General features: G+C 31.9%; 1 protein-coding gene across 1 annotated transcript in view; it reads right to left on the bottom strand.

Moving 5' to 3' along the window:
• LOC123670426 (tyrosine-protein phosphatase Lar-like) overlaps positions 1-12,039 on the bottom strand; it is a 58,129-nt gene extending 46,090 nt beyond the window's left edge. The window contains exons 1-2 of the mRNA XM_045603921.1: positions 12,003-12,039; positions 11,840-11,938 (exon numbers count right to left, since the gene is read on the bottom strand). Coding sequence (XP_045459877.1) covers positions 11,840-11,938; positions 12,003-12,039 — 136 coding nt within the window. The remainder of the gene's footprint in view (positions 1-11,839; positions 11,939-12,002) is intronic.
• Positions 12,040-12,305: the final 266 nt, after the last annotated feature.

Below are 12,305 nucleotides of genomic sequence, written 5' to 3'. Positions count from 1 at the left end.
AAGTATTCTATTAATTTGTTGTTATGTATGATGTGACCACTATTTGGAACTACAACGTGTATGTTTTATGAAGGCAGAGTAGCAGAGAATATTATGTTCATAATCTGGTGTTGTCCAACTGGGGAAGAACTTTGAGCTTGCACAAGACTAGCTAAAACAGTAAATACAAGCTTATAATTAGTAAGGAAGTGATTTTTAATATGGGCTTTGTTAACAGCGTGATATAGTCTGGCATTTACTTGTCTTACTCCTGCTATGCTGATATCCATATACTTAGTGGACTAGTGTGACTTCTCTTTCACCCTAGTGATGGAAAAAATAGTAATAAGTAATTTAAGGAGTAATCAGTGTGAGATTGGATGTCAAAGTATTTATTACGTAGAAGCCATATTACACCCTTTTTTACTATCGTGTTGTGGCATGAATATGAACGCTTTAAAGAACTGCTTTGGAGTAACAACATAAAAGCGATACTAAAGCAATCAGTAATAAGTAGATAACATGTGTTAAGCAAAAGATGAACTAAAATATTAGCACAATTTATTTATACAAACATTTTTTTGGGTGTAAAACAGAAGTAGTGTGAAAATGAAATTAGTCAATTTGTTTAGAAATTATAAACTCATCTCATTAATAACTCGATTATAATTGACACAAAGCGTTTGACCACCTTATTATATTGAATAGTTTAATTACAGATACTTAATATAATTAGAGCAGCTAATTTATCTAACCATACTGACATTCAGTGATTCGCTTTGCAAATTATGTATGATAGCTTTTTCTTTTTATTAAAATTGATCTTGATATTTTTTTTCTTGATAATATCTTGATAACATGTTTCAACTTATATAAGGACCCGCCTGCAACCGAGGGTATTCATTCTTTAATTAGATTTTATTCAGAGCAGTTTAAAAGCAAGAACTCCGAAGTGAACAAGTCGGTTGCTGTAAAAATAAACGTAATTGAATGCAAGGCGAATCTAATACATATATAAAAAACAGCAAACTGTCAAAAATCACCACGGAAGTATAAATTTTGACTTCGGTCAACCCATATTTAGTAATGAAATTGTAGTAGAAAAGAATTTAGAAATTGAATTATTACATTTGAAAACATAAGATGAATTACGAATTTTCAACTGCGCTATAACAAGGGAACGAAATCTTCAGCTTTCTTTTAATTGTACCAATAAGAGAGAACTGAAATATAATCATAATTATTCAGTGAAAATATAATTGAATGAAATAAGTCATGTAAAGTTATTCGTACAATAGCGTGAACGTAATTCCTTATTAGCAGCACGATCAGAATATAGGTCGCGAAGTACGGACGACAATATAATTAGTTACACAATCCAGCTTGAACATTTTGCGGCATTTTCTTTATCTACATTACATTCCGGTGCTATTTGCATAATGATGCAGCGTGATGTATTAATTACTAAATAATTAGGCTATAAATTAAAACTCGGCTTGATTTATTACGTTTTTAGTTGACAATAGCATTTCCTAGATATTTAATTAATCTATATTACTGTTATAACGCTGGGCTATAAATGTTTATAATGCAGCTAGAGATAGCTGACCGCTATGAAAATGTTTGACATCCTGTGTTACCTTAAATTTATCTCAGTGGCATTTCACCACATCTGCTGATTCCCATAATCCGTTTGTTTTTTAATATTGCATGTTGACAAAACAAATGCGATACGATTCGTATGGAATTAATGAGAAAAGTCTATCTCTAGTAAGCACAATTGGAGATACATTGTTTACGGATCAAACTTCTTAAAATTACCTACATTGATAAGTATTACCTATATTAAATGTGTGTGTGTGTGTGTGTGTGTATGTGTCCAAAAAACTTAATTACGAAATAATGTAACTAAATGCTTTGTTCTTTATTTAAAATTCCAATCTAAACAGTTCCCTTTGTAAAATCGATTACAGCACACATATTAGTAACATTCAAGTTTAATACACCACGGCTTGTTCCACATCACAAGTTTTCAATATTCGATACCAGATTATAATCAACACTGCTAAGTCACGCAATGGCCTTTTGTCCTCAGTTCACCCCCTTAGAGTTCGCGCGCACTGCGATGCGGCATATTTGCGGTACGGTTATTAATTTGTTACGTAAAAATTCTCATAGATTCAGTACGCGCTCTGTTTTGCAATTGACGTGGAACTTTTTTTCTTTTACTATTTTTTATTGCCAGAGCAAAGGAGCAGGTATGTATATGTAATAATCACTACACATGATTACTTGCAATGCTAATGCAACCACAAATAGGTACGTGGTAAAGGAATAATATAGCGAAATGAGACATCGAGAGGGAAGCAATTACCTTTCAGCTCCCTTATTTATTAATTGAATATTTATAAAACGTATTAAATTTTGGATGTAATAACGCTGACCAAGTCAGTTCAATTTAAAGCCATGATCATGTATATAATCAAATCAAGCGTACGTAAAAACGCAGAAAATGTCGTCCTGTGCGTGCTTACCTTTATTTGATAGGTTCCGATTAACAAAATTGTTCGGAGCAGTGCGGCAATGCGCCATTCCGAATTCGCCGATTATGTTGCTGTACTTCACATGCTCTTGCGATTTTCTACTGATATAAAATTATGACGTAAGATGTCTCAGCGATCTGTTAATATATTAATAGTACCTTTTTTATTTGCTATATCGTCAACTTACGGTGTTAACGCATAGATCAACTGTGTGTGAAAAAAGCAATACTTGACGTGTTAAAGCTGATTTTTATTTAAAAAAAAAATTGTATTCTTATAAAATATAAATTATGTACGAGTTATATATTTATATTAAGTTGTATGTGGTTCCGCAAATTCTACGATAAAGCGCAAGTTTATATAATGTTCTATAAACTGATTCCAACGTTATTTGACGTAGTTTGTGACTACGACACAAAATAATATGACTGAAATTAACGTTCTTTGTATTTTTAGTTTTATAAATTTCCAATCTCATTTTGTATTACGTAAATTTGCAACGAATATAGTAGAGCAGTTGACATAAAATTAAATTGCGGGTTATTATTAGGTACCTGGTACATTATACAACGTAAAAAAAGTTCGCTTAGTTATTACTTAAGATTTTATATTGAAATTATGTTCAAAAAATTAATAGTACAAAATATTAAGTATTTTTTGTTATTATTATTACTTTTTGTTAGTGTTATTGAATTTTACACATCAACGGAATGTATCAATGATTTATTGTTTGTACGCACTTGGTGTAATTTTAATTCATCGAAATCATTTTTAACCGACTTCAAAAAAGGAGGTTACTCAATTCAACCGTATATATTTTATATGTATGTTCGGAGATAACTTCGTCGTTTATGAACCGATTTTGAAGTGTAGTACCATTATAAGGAAACCAGGATCTGATGATGGAATCCCAGAGAAATCGAGGAAAACCCACGAAAATCTGCATAACTTTTTACTAGGTGTACCGATTTTGATGATTTTTAATTTAATCGAAAGCCAATGTTTATCATGTGCTCACATTTAAATTTCATCGAGATCGGATTACAACTTTTGGAGTAATCTTTGATAATGCGTATTTCTTGACTATTTTTTCGTCTACCTACGTTGTATTCCTTGTCGTACGTTGTAATAATTGTCGTTTGCGAGCAAACACAATTATTTTTATATACAAAGGTTAATTTTATAAACAGTTTTAATTGTATTTTTTTTTTATCCTTTTTACTTTTATTTTTTCGGCCTTACTATCCTTTTTACTAAAATTCTATACCACAACTACTACATTGCCACAGTACTATAAATAATTTAATCTAAGTTATTATTTATTCAAGTCAATCACACAATTACGAAAAGAATGACAAATAAAAAAGACAAATGGTAACATATATTGGAAACAATAAAACATTATTCCTTTTCAATGGTCAATCGTATTGTGTTCACCTAAGTATTACACGTTCGACTTAGTTGGATAATCGCTCGATTGCGTGACTATGGTTTTTCTATGACCTCAAACAAATTTATTGGACACAACTGTTACGTTCAGTAATAAACCTAGACGTGTAACGGTCACACGAAGTCCCAAACTAAAACAGTTTCTAAATATCCACGGGCAGAACATTATGAATTTTCAGGCCATTTTTGTTTACAGAAACCACTATAAGGTGATTAATTTTATAGAATTATAATTTTCACAGAACCAAAAGCGATTATTCTGAATTATCGTTTCGTAATTTGAAAAGTTTCTTGGAAAATTTCACGGTCGATTAAAACAAGTTTTAAGACTTGTTTCGTTTTCATTGAATATTAAGAATAATATCGAGGATGACGACCGAAATCATAATGACATTGAGTTGGAACTTTAAGATCCAAACGACGTTATTGTATTATGAAACGTTTTTATAACCCGAAGTGAATCGAATTCAATATAAATGGAATGAAATAAAACCCCTTTGGAATATTTCGCTTGAGCGTTCAGATCTCTTTTAATTCTTCAAGTAGAGCTAAGAAACTGATTCAGGCGCTTACGGGAGCGCACGTGCCCCGCCTCCAGAGCGTGCCATCCCACGGGATCGGTAATCCCGGATAGTTCGGGGTAATGGAGGGAATTTTATCGAAAGAACTTTGTAGGCAGCGCTTTATAAAACCTGCTGTGTTGGGATGTTGATTATTATTAAAACTTTTTCGCTACTACGATATTTTTATATTTTTTTTTTATTATGAAAGTGTAATGTAAAGATGATATTTTTATGTAACATTTTCTCATATTCGTATAATATAACAATTAACATAACATATTGCCATTATCATTGGAATATTTTATCTCCCAGGACTATAAATTGAGTAGGCTATTTTTAACCAAATTCAAAAAAAGGAGGAGGTTACTCAATTCGACCGTATATTATTTTTATGTATGTTCGGGGATAACTTCGTCGTTTTTTTTTTTTATGTCACTAGGTCGGCAAACAAGCGTACGGCTCACCTGATGGTAAGCGATTATCGCAAGCGCGTTGCCGACCCAATCCCCAACCCCCCCAGGAGCTCTGGTCACCTTACTCACCAACAGGAACACAATACTGCTTGAAAACAGTATTATTTTGCTGTGATCTTCTGTAAGGTCGAGGTACTACCCCAGTCGGGCTGCTCCATATTTTGAGCAGGAAATTCCTGCTGTGCCCTACCTCAGTTTTTATGAACCGATTTTCATAATTCTTTTATTGTTAGAAAGCAGATATTCCTAGTGTGGTAACATGATAAGGAAACCAGGATTTGATGATGGGGTCCCAGAGAAATCGAGGGAAACTCTCGAAAATCCGCATAACTTTTTACTGGGTGTACCGATTTTAATAATTTTTAATTTAATTGAAAGCCGATATTTATCATGTGGTTACTTTTAAATTTCATTGAGATCAGATTACAACTTTTGGAGTAATCTTTGATAATGCGTATTTACTTGACTACTGTTTCGTCTACCTACGTTGTATTACTTGTCGATATAATTGAAGTCGGTTTTTTCTCATTTGCCTGCAAACACAATTATTATAATTATAATATCTTTATTATAAACTCTTCACAAGCACTTAAACAGAAAAATAAAAATTGCTGTTATCAAAAACGACTTAATAACAAATAAAATATTAAACATGTATAACTAGATAGTAGATGTTTGTGACCAATTCTGATAAAGAATCTTTTTAAATACAAAGGAGTAATACTAAGCAAATTTTCGTTCAATAAAACATAACAATAATATTGTATTGAATTGGATTTAAAGTTTAAATGGAATGCAATAATAACTTTTAAAATTCAGGTTCGACCGACGATAATAAGGTTTTCAAACAATCCCGAAGCCTAAACCGCCTTTGTGAATGTAAAACTTTACACAGCGTTCATTCGTTTTTAAACAGTTAATATTTAAAGTTTTAATAAGGATTTAAAACAAAAGGGAAATCGTACCTTTTGTATCAAACGCATAATAGTATCAGAATATATGAGCCTCGTGTTTACGTTCAAATAATATTAACGATGAAAATAAATGCTAAATGTATAATTAATTTTGCTATTCGCATTTTCAGCTGAAAGCGCTGCACGCGGAGAAATAAAAATGCTTACTACACATTCGGTTTCGTTATCTCGATCGTTAAACTATATTTTTGTAGTATAATTAAAGCTTGTTTGCTTGTCGTAAAGCTCTATTTTGCTGCAGAAATATGTAATCCCTATATATAATAAGCCCTATGGCATAATTTCAGTCATTGCAGACATTTAAAATAGTTTAACAAACGTGTGTATTTCTTATGAATGATTGAAGGTTAGAGCCACAACTGACTTTTGCATTAAATGTTGCCAGTTTGATATGAAAGTAAATGACTTGGACCAATTGCTAATTATGTTTGTAATAATGGTTAGTTATTTGATAATATTATACCTATTGTTTTTAAATGAAGCTAAATGTATTTGAGGCTTACACTTTTTTGACTATTTATTTATTTATTTGTTTATTTATAAGATCACCAACATACTATACACTGTTACTACATAAAATATAATAATCAACAGTAATATAACTAAGTGCCAGCACAATTACAGGTGACGACAACATGAAAATGAATAATAGTAAAATTTAGACCGCGTACGTTACAATTAAAAAATATTCTAATTACATAAGGAGGACGATGTTAGAACAGAACAATATCGAATAGATCCAGTAGTCGGAAAAGTTTTGGGAACAGAATAATAATTCATGATTACTCAAATGATATAAGAAGTTTTCACATGGTTTATTCAATTTAAAAATGCCATTAAAATTAAAAACCATAAATTAAAACAAGTAATAAAAAAATTAAAAAAATGCATAAATCACATCATTAACATCATTTGAAAAAAAAAGATATAAAATTCATTCAACAATGTCATAAAAATTAAAAATTAAAACCACCAATACGTAATATCACTTAGAAAAATGTCATAAACTTAGTTAATAATCAAACAATAATTTTAATTATTGAATTTTTTTTTTTTTTTTTTTTTGTTGTTCTGTTCAAAAGCTGTTTTGGTCTATGACTTGTGCACTTTATGCGAAATATTAATAAAATTAAAATTTAAAGCCTATTTATACGTCAAAATCATTGGTTGGTTATCAAATTACGCATATTTGATGACGTCTCGAGTGCGTGATTGAAGGTCATTTGAAAGGCACTATTGTTTAACAGTTTTTCTATCGATCTACTAAACAGTATTATGTCAATAACTTTTTCTGTTATAATTAGTTTACTTTTCTTTATAACGATAAATAATGTTTATTTCGTATAGGGATAGCCTTGCACGTTGTGAAATACTCCAACCTTCAGTCAAAATCGATTGTTAGAAAAATCAAGTACGTTAAAATATTAAATTATACAGATATTTTGTCGTGACGTTTTCGTCGTACGCTTCAGCCTGTAATATCACACTGCTGGGCATAGGCCTCTTTTTCCATGTAGGAGAATGATCAAAACACAATCCGCCACGCTGCTCCAATAAGGGTTGGCGGATATATTCCCTACTATGATTAAAGATCGCAATCAGGTGTACATCATAACAACCGGGACCGACGGTTTAACGTCCTCTCCGAGGCATGGTGGGGAACAAAACAGACCATGGTAAACATCTGTATGGCCAATACAAATGTTTGTCATGTGCGGGAATCGAACCGGCAACCGCCAGCACAACAGCCACAAACCAGTGCTGTGACCGTTGCGCCAACGTCTCGTCGACATATTCATGTCGTTGCAGCGACTCATCCACGAAAACTTAAAGGCTAAAGGGCTAAAGGTCTATCAGGTAGCCAAGTATGGCTGTTTTTGTATTTGTTAACTTATGTTTGCATTTTACTGTCACTGCTACGTTGTTACGCGTCAGCGTCACTGCTTAGTGTCGTTTCACAATATTTCACTTCCTTATCTATTTTCATACCGCGTTAAGGTTTCTTAATAGTTTGTACAATTAAATTTAATCATCATTAAAAAATTATCATCATCATCATCATTTCAGCCTATCGCAGTCCATTGTTGGACATAGGCCTCCACAAGTTCGCGCCAAAAAATGGCGCGAACTCATGTGTGTTGCCCATAGTCACCACGCTGGGCAGGCGGGTTGGTGACCGCAGGGCTGGTTTTATCGCACCAAAGACGTTGGTGCCCGTCTTCGGCCTGTGTATTTTAAAACCAGTAGTTGGATGGTTATACCGCCATCGGTCCGCTTTTTAAGTTCGAAGGTGGTAGTGGAACTGTATTATCCCTTAGTGGCCTCTTACGATACTCACGGGAAGATAGGGGGTGGCTATATTCTTTGCTGTCGTAGCCACACAACAAATAAAAATTATCGAGAATTTTTATTTATTTCAATTTTGGGTCATTCCATTCCCATTACAATGTGTTGATCTGTAGAGCTACATATAATTCTGATAAATATCCACCAACTAATCAAAGTAAACTAAGGCTAACTATTGAGATTGTTTATTCAAGTACTCATAGCATAAATTTGGCTAAAACGCGGCGGAAAGTGTAAAACTATGCTAATTTTGAGCGGGATAGAAATAGCTTTGGGTAAACCATTAACAGAGACGCATTGCTCGGAATGACAATGCGTTCAGAGAATTTTCACGCTAATGTTTATTTATAAGGTTTGATTATAGACCTATGGAAAAGTGTTTTTTTAACTGTCATATTAAAATAGGCATAGGTAAAATTGTTTTTTTTTTTTAAGTTCTGTGATAATCCTTTTTAAGTTATCTAGGCAGTTAAATTGAAAAAGATACGCTGTTGGAACTTAAAAATATGATTTTTAATATATATAATAATTATAAGTAAACTGTGTTTTTTTTTTCTTAAGAAAATTAATCTTCTCCAAACATATGCTATATCCTGTTTATATATTTTTATAATGTAACACTGTGCTTAAAAAAAACGTAGCATAGCGAAGTAACTCAAATCAACTCTTAGAATGTTAGTTATTTTTTTTACATAGACTGAATTATGTTTTGGTAATTATTTTGATTCGATTTCTTTTTGGTACAAATTTCAAACCAACAATGTCTCAAACTAGCACTGGGCGGGAGCAAGAAGGTTCGTTCATCATTACAGCCTATACAGTCTACTGCTGGACATAGGTCTCCACAAGTTTACGCCAAAAATAACGTTAATTCGGTTCGTTCGGAAGGTTCGTTAATGAGGCCTAAAGTTTGGAACGTTTTATGTAGATACTCGTCATCAAGTTCTCTCTGGTTATAAAGAGATTTTCCGAATAATTCATATTTTTTATAAATAATCTGGCAATATTTTTATAATTGTATCATATCGAATAGTGGAAAGAGTGGTTCTACTAGAAATTTCGGACTCTTGTCTTCGTCCTTTCTACGCCATCACTGTCATCAATTTCCTTTCACCTACTCAACCTTACTATCTTTTTGGGCTATGTTAAAAATGAGACAGTGATACAAAAAAACCGAAACAGAATATATACTATATTATATAATACAAATAAAAAATTAAGCCTTTGGTTTTTTGCTAAATGACTGAATAGAATGAAACTCATTTTTCTTTAATAGTAATTCATCTTAACAAACCATATTAGCTGCTCTTTTGAAATGTTGTCTTCCTGACAACATATCATAATTAAAAAATACATAATTAATATTTGCATTCAATGCATCAGTCTGTAACATCCCACTGTTGGGCATAGCCCTCTTTCTCCACGTAGGAGAAGGATTGGAGCTTAATCCACAATGATGCTGAACTGAGAGTGGGCGGATATGTTCCCTACTATGAGTAGCGATTGTTATCAGGTATTTATGATAACAACCGGTACCTCTCCGAGACACGGTGGGGGGACTCACAAGGACAGACCAGGCCAGAAAGGCCAGAAAGAAATATTAGTACAAATATAAATATCCGGCAAACCATCGGTGTTTATGGCGACTACTTGCACCACTACACCAGATTAGTTGTAAGCTAATATTAAAAAAAAAAACTAACAAAGTAATAATAATTTTATGAGCAATTGTTTTTTTCTGATGTTTCAAAATGTAACGGTCTTTACCAAATATTAAAACTTCATAAATTCACTGGATTTTCTTTTAATCCATTAGAACTTGTTTGAAACCTCCCTTCCTTTACATGTGCTAATAAAATTTAATATCATTTTGTATATCGACATCGTAAACGCGCTAGTAAAACGAGTAACGTAAATGTTGATTCACACTCTTTCGACGCTTGCGTAATTTACTTTCGACATCAGATAAAAAACAGTCGTGAAATTACTTTTTTAAATTGAGTGAAATTATAGTCTCGTGGATATATAATATTTATGAAAAACGTCGATAACTCGTTACCGTTTCACGTAATTAATTTCTGTTAAAGGCTCAAACGGTTCGTATGAACGTTTCACAGCAAAAAGGTCAAAGGTTGCTCTTTAAAGTATTATTGAGTTAATTAATTTATTTTTCGCCGAAATTCTCATATGGATATTGGAATAAGATTAACGAATGTATCTTTTGGAAAATTGAAAATGTTGATTGCGTGTACCTATAGTCGATTTAACGAAAGCGACGTTTTAAAATGCACGCTATATCCTGGTTTTGAGTTAACAAATCACGTTTTCAGTTCGAAATTGTGAAAAGTGTTTTATTTGTATTGCAGTTATTTGGTTGTGCTTTAGACGTATCCGGGGTATAGTAATGAATGCCGCGTGAAATCGATACTATTTTATTTTTAGTTGTTCAATTTTCAATGTACTGTTAAAATATTTTTTTTTTAAATTTCATAACTTACATATGTTGCGGCTTTGTTCTCACTGTTATATATTGAATAGGAAATGTGGAAATAATAATAGGTAATTTGGGCTTCAAAATTAATGTTATAAAATAGATTATAAAAAAAATGTTAACTTAAAAAAATGTTAAATAAAAACAACCTGATATTGAAAAATATAGCTAAATTCAGTAAGTGTTACGTTATAAAATATTGAGCACTTCAATACTATTTGAAGTCATTTGATATAGGTACTTAATTTTACAAATATTCGCTTACAATAAATTAAATAGGCCAATCGCTAAAGAATTAGATTGACTTTTCGAAACTGTTCAAAGATGCTGTATCATCTGTAGATAAAAAATTACTTTATTGTAAGCAAGTAAAGTTCTTTGATTCGACAATATCAAATAAGGAATAGGTTGGACGGAACAATACGGTAATTCTTTGATCTCCGGATTTGAATTGAAATCTTGACATTACTTTGTAGTACGCCGTGGCGCTCGGTGGCGTCTTAGAGGATATTTCTTTTATGTTTAACAAAATGCTGTTTAACTGTAATAGCTTTTATGCAGACTCTGGTAAGTGTTATAAAATAAATAATTTATGCTATGGTGCTTTGTATGCGTTAAATAAAATGATATATAAAATCTGATTTTTTAGTGTTGTACACACAGAGTACAGACTATTAGTACAATAATAATATGTTTTATAAGTACTTGAACGTAGGTCAGATTTCAATTTGAATAACATAATTGCAACCTTCAGTACAGATTGTAATTGTGTAATGCTTTTTTACGTAAATTTCAGCCTTCTGATTTTTTTCCGATAATAAAACCTTCACATAAAGAAGTCAATAATTTGTATTGATTGTATACTCACCTGTAACTTTGTAAAGAACAATTTCCTTTGCAAAAATTGCACGATGCAAAAATCGATAGCAATTTCGTGATATTGTACAAAATAAACTACATATCACGCAATCCACACTAATTGGTCAACACTTACAATCAAATGAAAAACAAGTCAACTCACCATATTCCGGGCACGTAATACAGAACGCCACAGCCAGGAAAAGGCCGATCACCTCCCCGAATCCTTTGTTGGCCATTTTCTCTTTTAGCTTAACCGACACTGGCTTTTATCGACATTTTTATTTTTCTATTCTACTCGAATCACTTAAGCCTTTGATGCATACCCAACTTCGTTTTTCTCAACGAGCTCTTTGACGTCATTTTAAAATAAAATCAATACGACTTATTTCTGGCTTTCGTTACATCTGAAACAAAAAAAAAATTGGTTAATTTTTTATAGAAAAAATAAATAAATAAATTATTCTGTTTCATAAGCTCACAATAGTTGTTAAATTAAAATTTTGAACGATTTTATTGTACTTATGTAGGAATAAAAAAAGTCAAATTCTACAATATTGTCAAGACATGTTTATATTGGATGAACTGTCATTTTCTATATGGTATTCAAGAACTTTACGAGATGGTTG

Source organism: Melitaea cinxia, chromosome 4 (assembly GCF_905220565.1).
Source record: "Melitaea cinxia chromosome 4, ilMelCinx1.1, whole genome shotgun sequence".
NCBI classification, from domain to species: domain Eukaryota; kingdom Metazoa; phylum Arthropoda; class Insecta; order Lepidoptera; family Nymphalidae; genus Melitaea; species Melitaea cinxia.
The sequence above is the reverse complement of the archived record's forward strand: the minus strand, read 5'-3'. Positions and strand labels throughout refer to the sequence as shown.